The following is a 24,922-nucleotide window of genomic DNA, read 5'->3' on the forward strand; positions in this document are numbered from 1 at the left end:
TATTAGGGTGCTATTTCATCTGTTACCAGCTGATTTTTCAGCAAATATTATAGGGTAGAGATATCCTTCTCTCAAACCTATCAAATTAACTTTTACTTGCCTACAATTCCAAAGTATCTTTTTCTAAGTGCTTCTTACAATTTTCTTTCAAACTGATAGTTTCACCTTGAATTATTTAAAGTCTCATTCAAATGCTTAAATGAAATGCAAACTGGCCTCTTGGCTGGCAGGAGGCAGATGGCAAATAAAGTAATGTTTCAAATCATCATCCATCGGTTAACATTTGAAGAATTGAGTTTAAAGCCTTGTAAAAGTGAATTACATAGACAAATGTAGGCTATATAAAAATTTTGTCAACTCTAGTTCTTTTGGTAATGGTCAAGACTTCCTTTTTAGGTCACCGGTCAAACAACCAGGTGTGGTTAAAAAAAAAAATCCATGTTTTTGATTGTTGTTCTAGTTCTTCTTTTGTTGCCTTGTTCTGCAATCTATATTGGTCTATTTTCCAGGCTAATTCCTTTACTTAGGCTAATTCTATTCTTTTATACATACTCAGGGCTGGTGATTAAATTGCAAAGGATTTTATTACTCTGCCATTTCTCAAAGTTAACTCTCTAACCATTGTATTGATTACACCACTGGCTCTTTTTAGTTTGTACTCTTAATTATGTACAAATGCATAAGGTTTTATGATGCTCGTCAATTCTGCAGTGTGATTGTATTTCTTCTGTTGCTATGATGGGAGAGATCTCTTTAAGCCTCTTGATTATTGGTGGGAAACTCCATCTTTAAAGTGAATTATACCTCAAAGTTTTCTTGCTCAGGATTTTTACTTTATGATTTCTTCTTGGGTCATACTATCTAATATTCCCACTCCTGGTTCAGCAGCTGGAGTGAAAAACTATTGTCTTGGAACACTTGTATCTTTGTTAGGTATAGACTTTAGTACAATGATCAATATATAGGCAACCAATCTAGGAAATCAAGAAAGATACCAAGAAGTGGATATTTATATGCAAAAAGAAAACTATCTGGAAGTTACCTGTACTAACCGCCAAAACTATAGCATAAAAAACTATGATTCGAACACTGAAAATAAAAGAATACAGCCTGATCCAGCATAGATATTACTTGACCTCCTGCCCCTAGGTCAGTTTCCTTATCTGTGAAATGAGGAATGATTCCAACAACACAAGGTGGTTATGAAGACCAAATGAAATTACCTGTATAAAATGTCTAACACTGGCTGCCCCATAGAAGGTGCTTACAAACATCTATTTTCCTTTTTCTCTATAACACATGTTTACAATCTACAAATAAGAAATTCATTCTGAAATATTTACTGTCTGGCTAGAGGTATTATGCTATGGGAGAGAAAGATAGACATTATTAATGATTGAATCACCATTTTTCCTCAATATGATTTAAGACACTAAAAACTAAAATTTCCATACTTGAATATTCCATTGTAAGGTTTAATTGCAATACATTTCTACTCTCAAAAACTTTATTCATTTTCTCTGAGAAAATTTTCTGCCTTTGATCTCTCCCCAGGGCTTCAGAGCCAAAATTCCAGTTTTCTTACTGGACTTATACGATCTTGCAGAGGCCTTTCAAATGAAACATGTGCCTGCTTGGCCTAATTATTTCCCCCCATATCTACTTTTCCTTCTTTGTTGTCTCCCTGAATTATGGACACTACCAAGCACTCAGTTGTTGAAATAGTCTTCTTCACCACTTTTCTCCGCTTAGCCTTTATTTTTAGATGGCTACCATGTCTACTTTAGAATATCATTAATTTATAAGTGTTTCCCATTGTGAAGCTGATAAGACAACATCAGAGAATAATTTTAAAAAGAAAAGTAAATTAACTGCCTGTATTGCTACTAATACAACCATTCTTATTATTTCAGTATATTTCCTTCCATTCTTTTTTTCTTGTAGCTCTGTTTGGTTTTCTTGTTTTCATTTTCTTCTTTCCTCTTTTTGTGCATTTCCTTACCTTCTGGTAGTACAAGATGCTTCAGATTCATCTTACAGTTTTCCTGCCTCAGAATCAACTATTTCTTTAAGTTACACTGGTTCCTTGTATTGAGGAATCTGGGCTTTGGGTATTGATTTTCTTTCAAATACTGACATAATCATATATTGGAATATGGAGGAAGTTCCTACCTAGATTCTTAGCTGTGCTCATTGCTTGGGATTAGCCATCTCTGAACACATCTGGCAGAGTGGTAGGGTAGGCAAGCAGGAGTCTGCTAAGGACTTGGTGCCTCCTGGGAAAGAATCCATGCTCAGGAAAAGTGTCAGGAAGACAAATGAGGATAAATGCAAAGTCCTCATCATCCGAGGGAGAAGTGATTCTGACTAGGTGTGATTGGGGTGACCTTTGGATTATCTCTGACTCAACATTCCTCTCATTCCTCTCGTTGGAGAAAAAATCTGTGGGTAAAAATGGAGAGTTATTTTTTCTAAAAATTTTATGAGGCAATGGAATACAAGATAGATTAGCTTTGATGCACCCTACCCCCAGCTGTTTTCTTCCGGCAAAGGATATTTCATAGTTTTTGGCACCTTTAAGGGATCTGTGAGTACATACTCTAAAGTAGGCTCTTAGATATTCTACAGAAGGAGCAAGATGGGCTGTAAAAGTTTGCTGTGTTTGGGGGAGAGATCACTAATGGAATTAAGAAGGAAAAGTACAAGATGCTGCATGGAGCCTAGCTGTACTACTTCTGAGACCCCACAAGGGACTTTCAGAAATATGTAAGGAGTTTTTACAGAGTCCTGGAATCCTGTAACGGCAGACATGGTAAGTAACAAATATATTTGGGTTGGCAGTGGTACTGTGTCACTATTTAGGGCTCTTGTAATTTAGAAAGCTCAGGCTACCTAAACTATTTTCTAGCCGTTTTTTTTTCCACTTAGCATTTTCTTTAAGCAGTTTTTCATGTTGTGATACGGCTTTCAAAATCTTTCTAACAAAAACAACAGCAATGATAATATATAATGTTTGTTGAATATGTCAGGCCTTTTACAAAGGTTATCTCATTTAAACTTCACTAGAACTCTGCAAAGAAGAGTGTTATATATTCCCATTTTGCAGATAAGGAATATGAGGTTGGGAGAGGTGAAACAACTTTCCTGAGTTTACCTGGCTAGTGAGTAACAGAATCACTATCTTACTCTAATATCCATACTTTCTCCAACAGTCTGTGCTTGCTGTCCATAATATCCTACTATTCTATGGAGTGGAGGTACCATAATTTATTTAGCCATTAACATATCATAAGTTATTTAACCATTCCCCTGTGTTTGGCCTTTTAGGCCAGCTTTATTTTTATTTTTATTTTTTTACTATTATAAATGAAACTATTATTTTTATGCCAGTCCCCATCTCTACATTCTGACCACCCTGAACTATTTGTCCTAATTAAATAATTTGTACCTTCTTGTTCCCATAACCTTCCTTATACTTGATTCTTCTGCTAGAGGGACTGAAAGTTGCATACCTTTCAAGATGCCACATACCCAGGCTGAATGGTCACTTGCCCTCTTGTGGCCCTTGGCTCATGTTGGTGCCTCCTACAGGGTTCTAATCACCTTCACTCTAATTGTAGATCATTCCATCTCTTCCATGGATTTGTGAGCTTTCTTGGGTAGAGATATAGCTTATTCATATGAGGCATTTGTTAAAATGCAGATGCCTAGGTCCCATAATAGACTTATAAAATTAGAATCCATAGGCTTGGGACCTGAATGTCTGTGTTTTTACAAAGACACCCATCTGACTTTTTAAAACTTGAACATTTGAGATCCACCGCCCCAGTGTTCTGAGCAGTGATTGGATGCATGAGGGCACTTAGTATTCCCACAGACTTTTACATGGCCTCTTCGGCACAGGTGAAGACTAGAAATAGTTGCTGGTCTCTCTAGCTGAGTGAATGTCTGAGAATATGATGCAAAATTTTATTAAATTATTCTATTTATTTTAAAAAGATAATTCATGTAATATGATACAAATAAAAAAATATAAAAAATTGTTCAGTGTAAAGTCAGTCTACTTTCCGCTTCTATCCCTCAGTTCCCCAGCCCCATCACCTCCACAAATAACCACTATTCTTTTGTGCTTTTTAAATAAAGAGTTTATAATTTCAGAAAGTGATTTACTTCGGCAGTCAGTTTGTTTAGAGTAGGGGTAATGTGTTTTTTTTTAAAAAAAAAAACTTAATTTTGAAATAATTGTAGATTCACAAAACTGTACAAAAATAGTACAAAGCACTTCTGTGTACCCTTTATCCAGTTTCCCCCAATAGATACATTTTATACAGCTACAGTACAATAGCAAAGCTGGAAATTTGACATTGATACTGTGTGTATAGTTCTGTGCCCTTTTGATACAAATATAGATTCATTCAACCACTACTACAATCAAAATACTTTAGCACTGTTCCATCACCACTATACATATATAACTTATCACAGTCCACTAGTGTCATTATTTTACTAGTTCAGGTAAAATGTAGAAACCTTATCTGCTTTTCAGTTTCTTTACCCTCTCCTATATATAATGCAATTGTCTTAAGTATCTCTTCTACATACTTTGAGAACTAAGACAATATTATAATGTTTGTGTCAACTGTCAGACATAATTTAGAAAACTCAAAAGAAGGAAAGCTTTTGTATTTAGTCAGATTTTTACTTTTTCTGTTGTTATTTCTTTCTTCTGGATGTTCCAAGATTTTTTTTTTCATTTGTTCATTTTGAAAAAATTCTTCATGTTTTCTTTCAGAGTAAGTCTGTAACAAATTCTCTTAATTTTATTTGGTCTCAGAATGGCTTAATTTTCTTCATTCCTGCAGGATATTTTTTTTTGGATTTAAGATTCTGGATTGATCATTCTTTTCTTTTAGCATTTGAAAATGATACTTACTTCCTTCTGGTCTTTATGATTTCTGGTCAGAAATCTGCTGTCATTCAAATACTTTTAATTTTTTTTTCCTACAAGTGAGCCATTATTTCTCTCTTGCTGTTTTCAAAATTTTTTCTTTGTCTTTAATTTTCAGAAGTTCAATTATACTGTCTTGGCATAGTTTTTTTGAGTTTATCTTATTTATGGTTCATGTAGCTTTTTGAATCTGTAGATTTATGTCTTTTGCCAACTTTGGGAAATTTTCGGCCCTTATTTTTTTTTGAATTCTTGTTTAGCCTTCTGAGACGCTGATGAAACGCTTAATCTTTTGTTATATGCTCAGGGTCCTGAGGTTCTGTTGTTATTTTTTTTTTGTCTGTTCTCTCTGCATTATTCAGGTTGAGTAATTTTTATTGTATTATCTGTCTTTAATTAAGTTTCCTGATTATTTTCTCTATCTTCTTCATTCTGCTATTGAGACTCTTCCAATGATTTAAAATTTTTATTTTATTTTTAAATTAAAATTATTAGGGCGACATTGATTAATAAAATTACGTAGGTTTCAAGTGTACAATTCAATAATACATAATATGTATATTACATTGTGTATTCACCACTCAAAGTTAGATTTTCTTCTGTTACCATGATTTTAAAATTGTATTTATTATATTTTTGGTTCTAAAATTTTCATTTTTTTTTATGTCTTCTCTTTCATTCCTGAGAGTTTATATTGCTTTGCTGAGACTACTTATCCTATTTGTTTCAAGCATATTCATAATTGCTTATTGTATTTTTATGATGGCTGCTTTAAAACCCTTATTAGGCAATTCCAACATCTTTGTCATATTGGTGTTGGTGTCAGTTGATTGCCTTTTCTCATTCAAGTTGAGATTTTCCTGGTTCTAAGTATGTCAAGTGATTTTTTTGTGTTGTTGCTGCAGCTGGACATTCTGAGTATTATGTTATGAGACTCCAGATCTTAATTAAATCTTCTGTTTTAGCAGGATTTTCTGTCACTGCTCTGGTGAGGAAAGGGAAATGTCACCTCGTTACTGCCAGGTGGGTGTGGAAGTCCAAGTTTCCTACTTTGCCTCCATTGACACTTAGGGAAAGAGGGATACCTTATTACTGTTGGGTGGGGAAAGAAGTTCCGGTTTCTCATTCCCACTGGCTGACACCAAGTGGCCGAGAGGAAGGGCCACTTCATTACTCTTCTCTTACTGACATCATGGGGTAGAGCAAGGATAAAAGTTATAGTTCCCCACAAGGCCACCATTCTAGAGGAGAATGAAGGGACACTTCATCACACCGTATAATCCATTTAGTTAAATAAATAAATAAACAAACAAACAAACAAATAAATAAATAAAATTTAGTGGTTTTCAATATATTCAAAGAGTTGTGTACCATCACCATAATCAATTTTAAAACATTTTAATCACTTCAAAAGACACCACATACCCATTAACAGCCACTCCCCATATGCCCACAATTTTCTCATCCCTAGGCAATCACTAGTCAACTTTCTGTCCCTATGGATTAGCCTCTTCTGGATACTTCACATAAATAAAATTATAGAATGGGGTTCTGGTGACTGATTTTTTTTTCTCTTAGCATAATGTTTTCAAGTGTCATTTATGTTATAGCATGTATCAATATTTCATTCCTTTATTGTCAAATAATATTCCATTGTATAGATTTACCACATTTTGTTTATTTATTCACCATTTTATGAACATTTGGATTGTTTCCACTTTTTTGACTATTATGAATAATACTGCTATAAACATTCATGTACATGTTTTTGTGTGGACATATGTTTTTATTTTTCTTGGTTATACCATAGGAGTAGAATTGCTAGGTCATATGATAACTATATTTAACATTTTGAGACTGTTTTCCAAACTGACTGTATCATTTTACATTCCCTTCAGTGTATGAGAGTCCTGATTTTTCTATGTCCTCATCAACATTTGTTATGATTTGTCTTTTTTGTTAATAGCCATCTCAGTGGGTGTAAAGTGGTATATCGTTGTGGTTTTGATTTAAATTTCCCTGATGTCTAATGATGCTAAATGTCTTTTCACGACTTATTGGCCATTTGTATACCTTCTTTGGAGAAATATCTATTCAGAGACTTTCTTCTTTTTAAAATTGGCTTATTTGCCTTTTTATTATTGAGTTGCAAGTGTTATTTATATATTCTAGGTACAAGTTCCTATCAGACATATGGTTTGCAAATGTTTTCTCTCCTGTGGGTTGTCTTTTTACTTTTTTAATGACTTTCTTTGATGCACAGAAGTTTTTCACACTTCGTATAAGTTTAATCTTTTAAAATTTATTGAGGTTTATTTATGCCTTAGCATATGGTCTCTTCTGAAGAATGTTTTTTGTGCAGTTGAAAGAATTCTGCTGCTGTTGGGTAGAGTGTTGTATAGATGTCTATTCATTGGTTTGCAGTGTTCTATAAGTCTTTCATTTTCTTGTTTATCTTCTGCCTAGTTGTTGAATCTGTTATCAAAAGTATGGTATTGAAGCCTCTAAAGATTATTGTTGAATTGTCTATTACTCTATTCAATTCTGTCAATTTTTGTTTCATGTGCTTTGGAACCCTGTTGCTGTGTGTGTATGTTTTTAATTGTTTTATCACCCTGATGGATTGGTCATTTTATCACTATAAAATCTCTTTTTTATCACTAGTAACATTTTTATTTTAATATCTATTTTGTCCGATATTAGTATAACTACCTAGCTTTCTTACTTTTGCTGTTTACATGACATATTATTTAATTTAAACCTATTTTTATTTTTTGATCTAAATTGTGTTTTCTGAAGACAGCATATAATTGGATTTTTTTTTTTAAATAGACTTCTTGTCAAGATGGCAAGTAGGCAAACACTGTGCTTGCTTCCTCTCACAACCACACCAAAATTATAACTAAACTACAGAATAGCCATCCTTGGGAGTTGCCTGAAGTCTAGCTGAACAGAAGTCCTACAACTGGGGGCACACAGAGGACAACAATTGACACTGGTAGGAGGGGCAGAGATATGAAATGGGCTGGCCGCACACCCGTATGAGGTGGTTGAGAATTGTGAGAAATATCTTGGCTATGGAGGTTTTTCTGGAAGAGTGAAGGGTCCTGGCTCTGCACTGGGCTTCCCCAGCCTAGGGTTCTAGTGCTGGGAATAGAAGTTCTTACAACCTCTGGCTGTGAAAACCAGCAGAGATTGTGGCTGAGTGAGATGAGGGTCTGTGGCAGTTGCAGATGTTCCTCTTAAAGGGCCCACATGCAGACTTACCGACAGACTCATTTGCTCTGGGCTCCAGCATTGGAGCAGCAGCTCAAAAGGTGCCATAAATATATGGAGAACTGAGTTATCTGGCTTCAGGGTGAAGGCTGCTGGGGCAGCTTCTTCCAAGACAGAAGTGCTGGCAGAGGCCATTTTTCCTTTGCTGAACCTTCCCCTACCAGGGTTGCAGATCTAGGCAGCTACCATCAACTAGGTGACGTAGGTCACCCCACCCCGGTGACTTCTTGAGATCCTGTCCCTCGCAATTTGCGAGCCCACCCAAACTGCTTCCAGTGGATTATCCATACAAATGACCTGTCTTGGCTCATGCTGAGGACTTTCCTAAAATCTCTCAAAGGTTTACAAAATCTAAATAAGCAGCATCTGGCCTTGGCATGCCTTAAACCTCTTGCTGAGCAGGCCCAACCCTAGCACTAGTGGCAGCTGTCCTAGCTTGCAACATGGCTTCTCAAGGTACTTAAAAGCCCAGTGTGGGTGGTAGCCATCTGTGGATTGCTTGGTGGCTCATGCCAGGTGGCCCCAGGCAGGGTACAGGCTGCAGTTGGACTTGGCCTGTGGCAGGGCCCTTCCCAGGGGCCCTGGTCTGCACATCCAGTGGCTGGCCTTGATCTGAGCTGTATGGTCACCTGGGGTCACACCTGAGGATGACACAACACCAGAGCAGACAGGCAGGCACCGGAGCCCTGTTAAAGTGAACCGTGCTCTGTGTCAGCCCCTGAAAAACTTCTCCACTGGTCATGGCCAGTCATCACAACCAATCAGTCAGATAGTTCGTCTCTCTCATTTATGAGCAAACAAAGCTCAACTACATCAGGAGGGCACACACAGCCCATATAACGGACATACCTAGAGTACCCAGCTCAGGTGACCAGGGAAAACTGTGTCACTGCAACCCACAGCACACCTACTACACACTTACTACTCTACTAAGACTGGGAGACATAGCAGCCCTACCTAATATGTAGAAGCAAAGACAAGTAGGTAGCCAAAATGGGAAGACACAGAAACAAGTCCCAAATGAAAGAACAGAACAAAGCTCCAGAAAAGGAGCTAAACAAAATGGAGACAAGCAATCTACCAGATTCAGAATTCAAAACACTTGTTATAAGGATGCTTTAAAAAGAGAGAGAAAACATAAAAGTAGAGATAGAAAACATGAAAAAGAACCAGTCAGAAATGAGGAATACGATAAATGAAATGAAGACTACCTTAGGAGGAATTAACAGTAGATTAGATGAAGCAGAGGATTGAATCAGATATTTAGAAGACAGAGTAGCGGAAAACACCCAATCAGAATGCATTAAAAAAAAAAGAATCCAAAAAAATCAGGATAGCTTAAAGGGCCTCTGGGACAGCATCAAGTGTATCAACATTTTTATTGTAGGAGTACCAGAAGGAGGAGAGAGAGCAAAGAATTGAAAACCTACTTCAAGAAATAATGACTGAAAACCTCCCTAACCTGGTGAAAGAAATAGACAAACAAGCCCAGGAAGCACAGAGAGCCCTAACTAAACAAGGTGAACCCAAAGAGGCCCACATTGAGACACATCATAATTAAAATGCCAGAGTTTAAAGACAAAGAGAGAATCTTGAAAGCAGCAAGAAAAAAGTAGTTACCTCCACGGGAGCTCCTATAAGACTGTCAGCTGATTTCTCCACAGAAATTTTCCAGGCCAGAAGGGATTGGTAGGAAATATTCAAAGTGATTAGAAATGATGACCTGTAACCAAGACTACTCCACCCATAAGCTATCATTTAGAAATGAGGGACAGATAAGAAAAAGCTAAGGGAATTCATCATCACCAAACCAGTATTACAGGAAATGTTAGAGGGACTTCTTTAAGATGAAGAAGAAAAAAGATTTAAAAAAGGTAAAAAGTATTAATAATAAAGTGGGATTAACTACATATTTATCAATAATTACCTTTGAATGTAAACGGATTAAGTGCTCTAATCAAAAGATAGAGTGACTGAATAAATAAGAAAACAAGACCCTTACATATGCTGCCTATAAGAGACTTACTTCTCAAAACACAAACACAGACTGAAAGTAAAGGGATAAAAAAATGTTTCATGAAAACGTAAATGAACAAAAGCTGGGGTAGCAATACTTACACCAGACAAAATAATCGTTAAAATAAAGACTATAACAAGAGACAAAGAAGGACCCAGTTATCCCACTTCTGAGTATTTATCTGAAGAAACTCAAAACATTACTTTGAAGGAACATGTGAATCCATATATTTACTGCAGCATTACTTACAGTAACCATGATATGAAGGCAACCTGGGTGTCTGTCCATCGATGGATGAATGAATAAAGAAGAGGTGGTGTATATACAATGGACTATTTACTCAGCCATAAAAAAGAATGAAATCTTGCCATCTGCATCAACATGGATGGACCTAGAGGGTACTGTGCTGAGTGGAGTAAGTCAGACAGAGAAAGGAAAATGTCACATGTGGAATCTAGAGAATAGGATAAACAAACAAACAACAGAAACAGGCTCACAAATACAGAGAACATTTTGATGGTTGTCACATTGGGAGGTGGGGAATTGTGAAGAGAGAGGGGATTAAGAGATACAAATTGGTAGTTATAAAATAGTCATGGGGATGTACGTTTAGCATGAGGAATATAATCAGCAGTATTGTAATAACTATGTACGGTGTCAGATGGATACTGGATTTGTCAGGTTGATCACTTCATAAGTTGTATAAATATCTAATAACTATGTTGTACACCTGAAACTAATATAATATTGCATGTCAACTATAACTAAAAAATAAATAAATAAATAAATAGATAGATAGATAGATAGATAGATAAAAATAAAATAAAAATACAATCTGACAATCTCTACCTTTTGATTAGGTAGTTTAATTCATTTTTATTTAATGTTTCTATTAACTAATTGAATTTATGTATGCCATCCTATTTTTGTTTTTTTTTGTGTGTGTCTCATATTTTCTCTTCTCTAATCCTCCTTTACCACTTGTTTTTTTTTACAGTAAGTGAATACTTTCTAATGCAACCGTATAATTCTTTTAATAATTTTTCAGTATATTTTTATAATTATTTTCTTGATAGTTGCTTTAGGTCTTATCACATATGTCTTAATTTATCAGAGTCTACTTAGAGTTATTCCAATGAGATAGATAGGAAGGTTACTCATATATAACTCAATTTCCTCTTCCTCCTTTTTGCTGGTATCGTTACATGTATTTCATATATATGGCACCAACTTAAAAATATATTGTTATAATTACTTTATATAATTTTATGCCTGGTAAAGATGAGAAAAAGGAAAGTGTAAATTTATAGAGTTTTTATAATCATCTTTTTCTTTACCAGATCTGATTCTCTGTACTTGTTCCCGTGATTCAATTTACCATCTGGTGCCATTTCCTTACTTCAGTACAGCTTTGCTCCCATCCACCTCTTTCGTGCTATTATTGTCAAGTGTATTAAATAATTAGAGGTTATAAGCTCAACAATACAATTATATATATTTTAAAAAATATGATTACTTTTAAAATCAGTTAAGAGAAGAAAGGAGAAGAAATAAGCCTTAATAATGTCTTTCATAATTACACAACTGCATTGACTGGTACTCTTTGTTTTGTGTGTGGATGTGTGTATTTGAATTACTGTCTGGGGTTGCTTGCTTTCAGCCTAAAGAACTTAGTAGTTCTTGTAAGGTGGGTCTGCTACCAACAAATTCTCTCAGTGTTTGTTTATCCGTGAGTGTCTTTATTTTACCATCATATTTGAAAGATATGAAAGATGCTTGTTGATAGTTTTTTTTTTTCTTTGAACACTTTCAATATGTCATTCAACTGCCTCTGGCTCTATCGTTTCTGATGAGATGTCAACTATTAATATTATTGGGGTTCTCTTGTAAGTAGTGAGTTATTTTTTTTGCTTCTTTCAAGATTTTATTTTTTATTTTTGGCTTTCAGCATTTGGATTATGATGTGTCTCAATGTGTATCTTTACAATGATCATACTTTGCATTCGTTAAGCTTCTTGGATGTGTCTAGAAGTTTTTGAGTATGAATATTTCTTTTGAGGTTATAAAATATATATTTTGCAATCTCTTTTTTCATAAAAGATGGTAATGACTACCAGGAGTATTCTGGTGGGAAGATTTTGAGCCACGTGGTCAAAGGCGTGCATGCCATGATCTGTCAGAGATACCTGCCATCATGCAAGTGGAAAATGGCGGCATGTGTGTCGGTATTTGCCACTTGCATACCAGGAGGCAAGTAGGATATCATACATTTTCTCCTGGGTTGGTTGCGTAATTTGTCTCCAGGTATGAGGAGAATATGCTGGGATCACTTGGCAACTTAAGTTTCCTTATACTTATTTAATTTTGGAGCATTCAGATTTAATTTCATAGGTATTAATTCATGAAACTGCTTGTTAAAAAGTATTACTGTGGACAAAAATATACTTGTTATTACTGTGTATAAATTATCAATATATACTTGAATACCATCTGAGTCACATATGATACCTATAAACCAAATGAATCCTCTTCTTCCCTGCAGTCCATAAAAAAAAAATCCGTGTGTTTCAGACATATGTAAATTTCAGAGCTGAAGTATTCTGGAAATCATCATGGTTGAAGAACTATAGGAAGACCACTCCATTGACTTTCTCTGAGAGAGAAATAATTTAGTGAATCAGAGCTATCATATAGAACCTTGAATTGTTAGATTATATAAGAATAGACCAAGGCCATTTAGTCCAGCTTTCTGGCTAAACCAGATGCCAAAGTGATTGTAGTTACTAAGTTTCCCCAGCTTTCTGAATAGCTGTCTGATACCAGAAAGACGCCAGCCCTGGCAGTTCTCATGTTGTTGTGTCCTCTCTTTACCTTTCAGAGACCAGAGAAAGGTTACCCAGGAGGTTGTTGCTTGGAACTGGAGAATCAGTCAGTCACTTTATTGAGTTTAGGTAGATATTAAATATCAACAAACACACACATGTAAAGGCACAGCTTTGATAGTTAATCTCTCATAGGCAGTCCACCAAAATGCTGTTGCCAGGACCACCGACAAAATTTTCATGGCCCAGTGCAAAATGAAAATGTAGATCCCTCTGTTGAAAAACTATTAAGAATTTCAAGGTGGTGATAGCAAAGTATTAAGCCAAGTTAACTGATTAAGTGTGGGGACCTGTATGACTGCACAAGTTGTACATCTGGGAAGCTGGTCTTATTGATGACATAACTTACCTTAGGAAATCCCAACATAAGAATATATTTTGCAAATACTTAAAGCCTGTTTGCATGTGCACATATTAATTTATTTATTGTGTAGAACAGTAGTTTCAGGCAAAGTTGTGATACGCATAATAGTACCTAGAACTTACTCACCTTATCTATTTCTCCCATTGTGCCACTTGTTAGAAGTGAGAGAGGACTGTGGTTCTGTTTTGGAAAGAGTTGCTAGAGATCAGTTTCTCTAGCTGTCATACAAGCAATAAATATTTTTCAGTATCTGTCCAATATGGTAGCCACTAGTCACATATGTCTAATTAAATGGAAATTAAACTTGAATTAAATTAAAATGTTAGGTTTTTTGTTACATAGCCACATTATTATAAGTGTTCAATAATCACATGTGGCTAGTGGCTATCATAATAGACAGCCCAGTTATAAAACATTTCTATCACTGAAGAAGATTTTATTAGATAGAACTGATCTATACATTTCAGGTCAGGTGCTGAGAAACAAGAGGGAAGGAGAGATCATTCTTTTTGGAACTGCAGGAGCAACACTTCCTGCCTTTCTTAATATAAGGTGGTGAAGAGAATATGAGGTGTGCATAAGAGAAGTGCGAGACAGGAAGAAACAAAATCCGAAGGTAGCTGATTAAATTATGTGGATTAGAGGAAAAAGAACCTGAGCAGAGTTTAATTTAGTTTTCAATTTAGCGTAATTATCAATTCTACCCTCAATTAAAATGCATATTTCTTATATAACTACTCTGTACTAGACATGGAGAATTTAAAGTTTCCCTCTCATGCTCCTCTGCTTCAGCTTTAAATATTAATCATTGTCAGGCTGTAGCTCAAAGCTCTTATCTTCATGTAACTTGAGTGATTTTATCCAAGTCTTCCCAACCAACTACCACTTACATGGTGACAAGTACTGTTGCAAACGAGGAAAGCAGCTATTGAAGTAACACCCTTAAATGCATTTGTGGCTTTCCTCAGTGCCAGATTTTTGGAATGGAACCTTCTGAAATAAACTAATTAGGTACCCATGCGGGTTACCATACATCACACAGAGGGGGTAAGAGTTTTATGTGACAATGCCAGGATGAAAATCCTTAGTGTCTCCAAAGAAAGCTCTGAGCTCTGTTGACTGGTGGCATGGAGAGCTGCACATGGGTCCCCAGCCAGTGGCTACGATGGGTGGAAGGTGAGGTTTTCGGCTCTCAGTGCACCCATTCCTGATGCTACCGGGTTAGGCTTGAGCATCATCAGTCTAAGATGTTCACTTTATACGAACCTTACAAAGTTGGATCCTTATGCTTGTTGGCCCTTACAGATGGGGGCTTATCCGGGACAGTCCTGGCTGTCATTTCTGTGGTTTGGAGTATTCCAGCCACACCCTGAGGGCATTCCCATTATGTGCCAGTTGACTTTACTGGCATTTACTGTCTCCCATGGAATTCATTTTATAAAATCTCAAAAGTCCTCAATTCTTCATGCTTTATACACTCTCAATCTCACACGTCTCCAATCCACATTGTTCAGCTGCAGCTGCGGGACCATACATTCTGAAACCTGCTGAAGGATTTCATGGTGTGACTCGAGGCACTTCAGACTCAAGGTGGCCAAACTTAAAAGCATCAATTTCTTTTTCTCCTTTCATTATTCCTAGTTCAGGGAATGGTGTCATTGTTCAAGTAATAATCATAACAACAACAGGAATCACCAAAGTAGTAATAAGATCAGCTAACATCTATTAAATACTTCTTTTATTCTGAGCCTTTTAAGAACATTATTGCACTCGGCCCTCATAATAACCAGGTTCCTGACATAGAGTTCCTGAAACCCTTGTGAATTCCTAAGTAATAAGATTGTGAGAATCTTTTGTTCTATTGAGGATACTCTGGGTGGGCTCCTGGATAAGGGCTGGTCACGAGAGAGACCAAGCCTTTACTAGCAGCTTGAAATTTTCAGTTTTATTCTCTCATCCTCCTGAGAGGGGTGAGGGGCTGGAAATGGCATTAATAATTTATCATGCTTACATGAGAAAACCTCCATAAGATCACAATAATACAGGGTTTGGAGAACTTCCAGGTTGGTAAACACATGCCAAGACAATTCTGTGGGGGAAAGGATAATCTCTTCAACAAATGTTGTTGAGACAACTGGGGATTTACATGCAAAAAAGATAAAGTTGGACCCCTATACCACACCACACATAAATATTAACTGAAAATGGTCATATGTGCAAATATAAGAGATAAAACTGTAAAACTCTTAGGAGAAAACATAAGCATAAATCTCGGAGATCATGGATTGGGCAGCGCTTTTTAGTTATGACACCAAAAGCATCTAAGTGGTAAAAGAGAAAATTAAAAAGTTAAACTTTATCAAAACTGAAAAGTCTTTTGCTGCAAATAATATCACCAAAGAAGTGAAAAAAGTCACAGAGTGGGAGAAATATTCACAAATCATATATCCAGTAAGGTACTTGAATTAGAATACTCTTACAACTCAATAATAAAAAGACAAATAACCAAATTAAAAATGAACAAAGGACTTAGACATTGCTTTGAATAACATACAAATGGTGAACAAGCAATGAAAAGATGCTCAACATCATTAGTTATTAGGGGAATGGAAATTAAAACCACGGTGAGATAATACTTCACATCTACTGGGATGGCTGTCATCAAAATGACAGAAAATGACAAGCATTGTCCAGGATGTGGAGAAATTTGAACCTTCATTCATTACTGCTGGTAATGTAAAATGGTACAGCCACTTTGGAAAACAGTATGACAATTCATCAACTTGTTCGTAAAGCAAAATTAATTTTAGATGGTAATAAAGAATAAAAGGCATTTATTTGAGAGGAGCTACAGCTTGGGAGACACAGATTCAGGTAGCAACCTTAATTGTGTTCCACCAAGACAAAGGGGAGTAAGTCTTTTATAGCAAAAAGTTCCCACCCACCCAGGTCTTCAATTAGGTACATTTTATGTAAATGAAGTATCAAAATTGTGCATTTCTGATTGGACAAGGTAGGTTTCAGTCCACTAGTTCCCTTCAGAAGTTGACTCAGACAGTGTAAACAAGAAGTGCATAGTGTGAGAAGCTGAGAATTCAGTCTGAGTTTCTTCCCAGTGTACAGAGTAAGCGAGAAGGCCAGTCGGCAAATAGCCATTAAGCTCTTATTATTTATAAAATTTGGGCCCCTGGTTGACCGTGGGGGGGGGTCCATCTCATCAGATAAATTCCTTCTTGGGGTTCATATCAAGTGAATATGTCTTCTCACGGTCCACATGTTAAACAGAGTTATCATATAACTTAATAGTTGCACTCTTGGGTGTGTATGTAAGTGAAAAGAAAACATATGCCTACATAAAAACTTGTTCAAAAATGTTCACAGTGACATCAATAACCAAAAAGTGGAAACAGCCTAAATGTCCAACAACTGATAAATGGATAAACATGTGGCACATGTGGAATATTATTTGACGATAAAAAGGAATGAAGTACTGATACTTGCTGTAAAATTGATGAACCTTAAAAATATTTTGCTAAGTGAAAGAAGCCAGTCACAAAAGATCACATATTGTACATTTCTATTTACATGAAAAGTCTAGAATATGAAATTCTAGAGATAGAAAGTAGATTATGAGGAGAAATGGTGAGTAATGGGTATGGGGTTGCTTTTTAGTGTGATACAATGTTTTAAAATTAGTGGTGATGGTTGGTTAACTCTGAATGTTATAAAAACACTTTTAAATTGGCAAATCTTATCATATGTGAAATGTTATCTCAATAAAAATGTTTTAAAAAGTAAACAAGTGTCTGGCATTTGATAAGCATTTAATAAATGGAAGTTATGACATTTTAAAAAAATAACGCAACTCTCTGAACAGTTTGCCACCTCTCTATAGTGGTTAAGTAAAGAGTTATGTCAAAAAATGACTAAAGGTCTGGGAACATGGAGAAAGGGTGGTGGAAATGACAGAAAGAAGGTCTCTGGCAAGGAAGCTAATTTCGGGAGGAAGGAGGAATAGGAATTCCCTTGGGGGCATGAATGAATTTTCAAGTAGAAATGTCTACTGAAGATTAACAGAAAAGAAATCGTTTTATCCCCATAACAGGAACATTTTGGATAAACAACTATAAAATCTTGTTACTGTGATAAGCAAGTGAGAGTTTCCCTTCCTAATGAGCTTAGAGAGTTGATGAGTTGATTGATATTACAACATGTCTGTTGATGGGGAAAAAATATAATGGCCACCAGAATGAAAAGGTATCTCAAGACTGATAAACAAAGAAGGCAACTCTATAGAATACAACAGAATTTATTATAGGGTAAGTTACTTACGGGAAGATTGGGTGGGAGTAGAAAACATCACCCAGTGATTCTGTGCAGATTATTCTCTGCTGGAAGACTCCTGTTACAGTACATTTTTATAGTATAATTCTGTGTATTAATGACTGACAGGACAAAGGGACAAAGAATGTAGTAGCACCAGGGGCCATTCCTCCTCATGGTCTTATGATTGTTTATAATTAATACTATTGCCAGTTTCATATTTATTTTGTTTGTCATGCCATTCCAGCTGTTACTAACAAACACATCTATGGCTACATTTTAAGGAGCACAGGTTATCATCAGCTGGAAGGCTTTGATGTGCTTACTGAAGGCAGTGAGGTTGGTCAAAGGTCACAGCTTGAAAGGACACAAAGATGGAGATGGTTTTTGTTTATATCTACACCTATACACATTGTCTATAATGAAGATGCAGATTGTTTAAGTAATTTGAAAAAGTAATATGGTTATTAAAATTGGTCTCTTACAGGTGTCTTCAGAAGATATATTCTCCATAACTCCCATCCCCTAGTGTCATTCTCATATTCATGAAGCTCTGTCCATTGTACAGAGGGCCATCACCAGTATCATCAACCGGACCCTGTCTCGAGTTTTGAAGGAGATCGTCTTGGTGGACAATTTTAGCTCAAATGGTGAGCAACTTGATTAAGGGATAGTAGTAAAAATGACCATTTATTGACTGTACTATGCTGGAAAGGGGTTTTAGCTTATATTTATAACACTTTGGCCTCCTCATACAGGAAAAAGAAAGGCATTTTTTTTTTTTATTGAGTCCCTATTTGGGCTGGGCACATTAATCTCCATGAAGTCAAGGTAGGGGGTCATCATCTCCATCACACAGTGGAGAGAACAAAGACAGAGAGAACACAGTGTGCCCAAATGACACGGCGAGTCAGTGGTGGAGCTGAATCAGGCCCAGGACTGTGTGACTCCGAAGCCACCTGTACCCTGTCCAGGCACCATGAGAGAGGCCTGAGGGAATGAAGCAGGGTCCGAAGGAGGGCCTCAGACACAAAGAAGGGATTCAGAATCATTCCCTGTGAGTGAGTAAAAAACCCCAATCTTTCAGGTAATTAAACTCAGAGAAGAGGAGAGCTTGCATTCTGAGACTCTTTACAGACACGATATCCTTTGCTCACAACGTGCCCCTCCTTCCACCCTGGTTTTACCCACCCAAGGAGGATGCGTGGGGAAGTGGGAGGTGGTAGGTGGACCTGAGTCCTCACTTTCTGGGGTTTCAGAATCCAAGTTCTTCCCCTGTAAGCTCTATGTCCTTGAGTAACTTAACTTCTCCATGCTTCGGCTTTCTTATCTGCAAAACATGAATGATAACAATAACTATCTCATAGACTGTAGTGAGAATTAAATGAGATAATAATGGTAGCTAACATTGTTTGTTCTAAGCACTTTACACATGTTAACTATTTCAGTCATTACAATAACTCTATGAAGAAGGAACCACTTTTTTGGCCCAAATCACAGACGTGAAAAACTAAGTCAAGGAACTTGCTCAACGTCACTTAGCTGGTAAGTGACAGAATTGAGATTTGACCATAACTTCAGAGTTTAGAGCCCTAGCTCTAACTACTGTGCTCACTGATATAATATACAGATTATGAACAACAGCATTTAGCACGTTGTAACCTCTCAGCAAGTGCTAGTTCTTAGTTTTATTAATTTTGGGCACAAACTAGAATCAAATAATTAATTATAGTTTGAATTAAAACAAATTAGAATTAAGTCATGAAGCCAGAGATTTGGGCTAGCGATAAAGAAGAAATTTCTGATAGTAAATGCTGTAAAATGACAGGGTGTGGAAAGAATAATTTGTTTCTTCTCTGAGGATATTTAAGTACTCGATGGGTTATTGTAGCTTCAAATTAGGGGCAGTTTGACCTGAGGTTAAGAGACAAATGATCTCTTAAACTTTCTTTTATGGATTTCCAGAGACTAAGAACACTTCTTTTTCATGCTTCAAATACCTTCCTATCTTGTCCTTCCAATATAACTGCATAAAAAATGAGAAGGTACAATTCCAAAGCAAAATTCTGCCAAAAAACAAAGAAATGGTTGACTTCACTTGTTTCTGGGCATGGTGAGTGATACCAAGTTGCATACCTGGTTTTCAAGCAAGAAATAACTTAATTAGAAAGACCTAAGTTCTGGGCAAGCTCCACTCCCTGGCTCTGAGAGATGACCTGAGGCAAGTCATCTCATCTCTCTGGGATTTAGTTTCTTCATAGGGCAAATGCAGGGGCTGAGCTGGAGGACCTCTGAACCTTTTTCTATGGGAAAAAAAATTGATGGTCCTATAATTCCACATTCAATGAGGAGCAGATAAGAGTTAATTTGTCTTCTTCCTGTGGAACAATGAAATCAAAAGACATAGTAGTGATAGTGAAATCAAAAGATACAGGATTACAAACATAAAGTAGCCATGTAACAAAGTGCTGGATTGTTACAAATGATGTCCCTGTCATATAACACATTGCTTTCACTAGGTTTGGGAACTCAGTTGTTTTTCACAGAGATAGTTTATTTGGATGGTCACAGAAGAGGATCTGTTAGTCATTCTTTGACTGCTGTCATTGGAACAGGAATTAGCTTCTCTTTGATTAACCACAGTAACATCAGCTGGATTGGGCCTAAACTGAACTTTACTCAAAAAACTGTTTTGTGTTAAACTGAGAAAAGTAATTGGAAGTCTCTGCTATGCATGCCATAAGAGAAACTTACTATTCATGTGATTATGAGGGGTAAGTAACTCCATTACTTCATACCCCTCCACCCCATTTCCTCGACTGTGACATGGGAAAAATAATAATGCCTTCCTGACAGGATCATTCTGGGGATTAAATGATATGTGTAATATCTTCAGCATAGGGCTTGCTCCCAATAAATGTTAGGTAGTGGTGTTACTTCTAGTTTTCCTCAGTACTATTTGTAGTACTGTCGAAATGCCACAAGTTGATATTAGAGTTGTGCTCCCTTCTTTCCCCCCGCTTCATTTGTATTAGGTCAAATGTTACAAGTGTCAAGAGAGCTAATCTAAAGTTTTCAAAAATTATATTAATGTAGATAGGATCCTGTATTTTCTCCCCAATTTTAGGCAAATTCTACAATTAACAACTATTTACTGACTTTCTACCATGTGCCATGCACTGTGCATAAAAGAGAATGTCAGTAATTTTGAGAAGTTTCCATTTTAATTAATGAGGCAAGGCACCTATAGAAAGACACCTCAATATATGAAAAGTAATGTATCAAAGTGAGTGCAAGAAAGCCCAGAGACGTGGTTGGGATGAACTACGGAGCCTTCCTGGAGGAGGAGGACTTGGGTTGGGACTTGAAAGCTTGTTAGGACTTGAAAAGGCAAAGAAGACAAAGGAAGACTGGTTGTGGTGGGGAGAGATAGGGAGTGGAGAAAAAAATGATGTGAGCAAAGATGCAGAAGCCAGAAGTGCCCTGAGCTGACTAGTCTGGAATAAAAGTTTTTGTTGTGGGGGCGGGGCAGGGAGTACCAGTGAGAGAGCCAGGCTGAGAAGGGAGCATAGATTTATTTTAGAAGATCCACTAAGGATCTTAATTGTGCTGGACTACAGGCATTATTTCTGAGTGAGTGACTCAAAATCTACAACTCATAGAATTTTGGAATTAGAAAGGATCTTGATATATTATCCAGCCTTCTCTAAATTGAGGTTACAGAGATTCCCCAAATGGGAATTGACAGAATTAGATAGTGAGGGAGCCCAAATTACAATCTAGACATCCAGAGTCTATGGCAACCACTTCTTTTCCTTTTATCTGTTTCCCCCGCCCCCCACTATTTTGGTTCTCGTTTTATTCAAGAACTCATACAAAATATTTCAGATAAATGAAGTTTGATCCTCATCGTCCTCTTTCTCATCCTGGTTAATCTAGAGGTAACATCATTCCTAACTCTCTTTGCTCTTAGCAACTACATGCAAACAATCACATAAATTATTCTTTAAATAGTTTTTAGTGAAATATTTCAAATACCTTTTGGAAAAAGAAACATCAGAAATTGTGGTAATCTTGCTTTTGTTCCTTTCAATAGTTATAACCCCTCCACCAATAGTCTCAGCTTTTCTATTCACTTTAATTTTTTTTTTTTGGCCTGTTTCACCAAAAGAATTGGTCATTTCATGGGTGCCATGGTGGCAGCAGAGGCAGAAAAAAATATACCAGCCCATTCTGATTATTTTCTAAATGTAGTGACGGGGTGAACGCAAGGACTTTCCACCTTTTGTTTCTTTTAGTAGGAGCAAACAGCCTTCAGATCCATCGGCTCTCTTTAACAATTACAACTCTTGAGTCAGTCACCCTGGAGTGGAACTGGGAAAGTTCTGAAATGGGGCAAATTTTAGTACCATAGTCATGTAGGTATTGATTCCAGCTCCTGACCACTCCAGGACTCACAAATCTCCTCTTCTGAGAAAGGAACCAGAAATAATCTCATCTCTGGGAAATGGGGATGGGGAGATGAGAAAGAGTGATGGAGGAAAATCTTGATAAACCCAATCGAGTACATACATAATTCTTGAGGCAGCATGGCATGGTGTTTAAATACAACATGAGTTGACATCCAGTTGTGCCACTTACTAAATGTGTGACTTAATAAGTTTCTTAACCTCTCTGTGCCTCAGTTTTTTTTGATCTGTAAAGTGGGGATACTGAAGTGTTACTTCATATTAATTCTTTAAGAATTAATAAATTAATATTATCAATGAATAACTCAGAGTCATTTGGTCAGATACCTTAAACACTGCTTAGTGATTTTCATGCAAGTTGTTTTTATTACACATGAGGACATCAACTGGTATGCTGAGTCAAAGGACAAATGCCTAGGTAGGCTTTATAAAAGTGAGGGGGGAGAGGGAAGAAAAAACTATAAACAATCTTGGAATAGTAAAACTCTTTTGCATAATTATGGGGTAAACTGATTGGCTAAGAGCTGGAAAAAATTAGTCTGGGCATTCTGTTCCCATTGGTCCTTGAGTAGGCCAAGTAGAAATAGCTAACACAGCACAAAACAATTTTAGTTGTTTATGTATTCTCTAGAAAGTTTTGCATGTTTAGCTATGGAGAAGATGCTGCAAGCTCTCTCTGCAATGTCTGTTCATCAGCATTTGTTCCTTAGTTCAATCCAGTCTGTCTTCATTCTTGCTAGATTTCTCGATATACATAAAGCTTGTATAACAGTGTCTGTCACATAGTTAGCAATATTATTATTCTAAGATAGTTTAACTTTGAGAGAAAGGAGGTCAGGAATGGCAATATTGAGCCCGAGAATGAAAGGGAGAGGAGAGGTAGGTGCAGGGAAAACACTGATTATTTTCTTAGTCAAGGCTGTAAAATTGCTCATCTTAAGCCAAGGTACTCTCTCTATATAATAGTATATATCATAGTATTTCTGTACTGAATTGATTATGGCACTCGGAATTTCCATGGGTGTGCATTGGGTTGACAGGAGAACTAAAGGCAAACTTGAATGAGAAGATAAAGCTTTACAACCAGAAGTATCCAGGACTATCGAAAATAGTATGGAATACCAAGAGAAAAGGTCTTGCTCAAGCACGCAACACTGGCAGAGAAGTGGCTACGGCTGATGTGGTTGCCATCTTGGATGCTCATGTTGAAGTAAATGCTGGGTGGTAAGGCATCAGGAGCTTTCTTCTTCTGGAAAAGGGGAGAAAGGAGATACTGTGCATGTACTGAATAAAAGATGGGATAGTGTGGAAACAGGAAAAAGTTAACAAAAGACCTTAAACAAAGGGATGCTCCACAGACAAGATGCTTTTACTCAGGGATTTTGATTGGCTAAGGATAGTAATCTAGTGCTAGAGAAAGAAATAATGAGCTTCAAGTATTGACTACTGATTTCAACCCTGACTTTACCAAATACTTTGTAAGTTTGAATAAATCATGTCACCTAACTAGACATTCATGTCCTTTTCTGCAAAATGAAGAGATTATCTTTTGGTAACTCCTAAGGTTTTCCCCAACCCTGGAATTATATGATACAAAGAAAGCTGTGTTTTGGAGAAGGTAAAGAATCAGATAGTAAACAGACATCATTTTGGAAAAAGGGATACCCAAGAGATCATTTACATTCAGACGGAATACTGATGGTCCTGGTTCACAATGGCTTGGGGGTGGTATTTGGGTACTAATTTCAAATATGATTTTGCATAGTCAGCTGCTAGAATCCCCAGCTATCCTGAAAGTTGCAGAGATTTTCTGGACTCTGCCTAGTTTTGCTCACCACCGAGCACAACCTCAATGAAGAAGGCACTCCATGTCGGGGCAGCTGCTAAGAGCAGCTTTGTCTGCTTGCTGCTTCTGCTTACTTTCATATCCAACCTGGGTTTGTTACACACTCTTCTTCTAGGCCATCCTGACTCAGATTCAGGAAGATCACACCGTGATTGTGTCTCCTGTGTTTGATAAGATTCATTTTGACACCTTCGAACTGGATAAGCATGAATTGGCAGTTGATGGGTTTAACTGGAAACTTTGGTGCTGCTACAATCCACTGCCAAAGGCCTGGACTGACCTGAATGATGTCACCGCTCCAGTGAAGTAAGTCTGACTGGGCTGAGGGAACTTGGATAGCACTTGGGAAGTCAGAAAGTGAAGATGTGGGTTTTGTTTATATTTGGTGATAGTAATGAAGGTGAGGTGGGGAGAGTGAAGAACAGGGGATAGGGAAAAAAAAGACGATCCCAAACAAAAAATTAGAGACACTTTGGGCTATTTGAGGGATTTCAAGTAAAATAAAGCCAAGTATATAACATTTTAGAAAACATTTGGGCCATTGTAAGTATTTTCCAGGCTATGAAATAGGGATACAAAGATGAAAAAGATGTACTTGCAATGGACTTTGGGAAGGGGTATGACAGCACAGGAGGCGAGAGAAGGCTACATGTACTCAATCTAGCCTGAGAGGTTAAGGAAAGGCTACAAAATAAGAAGAAGCTTAGGCAGAGTTTTGAAGGCCAAACCATCACTGGACTCTCTACCCTTCACCTCCATCCTAACCCATTCAATCATCAAGGGCTTAGTAACTCGTT

At 36.9% G+C, this 24,922-nt stretch overlaps 1 protein-coding gene across 1 annotated transcript in view; it reads left to right on the top strand.

Moving 5' to 3' along the window:
• The first annotated feature begins 14,652 nt into the window (after nucleotides 1–14,652).
• GALNT8 (polypeptide N-acetylgalactosaminyltransferase 8) overlaps nucleotides 14,653–24,922 on the top strand; it is a 30,946-nt gene continuing 20,676 nt past the window's right edge. Inside the window, 5 exon segments of the mRNA XM_016150116.2 lie at nucleotides 14,653–14,663; nucleotides 18,298–18,353; nucleotides 18,356–18,460; nucleotides 23,320–23,495; nucleotides 24,241–24,431. Of these exon segments, the coding sequence (XP_016005602.2) occupies nucleotides 14,653–14,663; nucleotides 18,298–18,353; nucleotides 18,356–18,460; nucleotides 23,320–23,495; nucleotides 24,241–24,431 (539 nt within the window).

This window comes from Rousettus aegyptiacus, unplaced genomic scaffold, assembly GCF_014176215.1.
Source record: "Rousettus aegyptiacus isolate mRouAeg1 unplaced genomic scaffold, mRouAeg1.p scaffold_m13_p_2, whole genome shotgun sequence".
Lineage (NCBI taxonomy): Eukaryota > Metazoa > Chordata > Mammalia > Chiroptera > Pteropodidae > Rousettus > Rousettus aegyptiacus.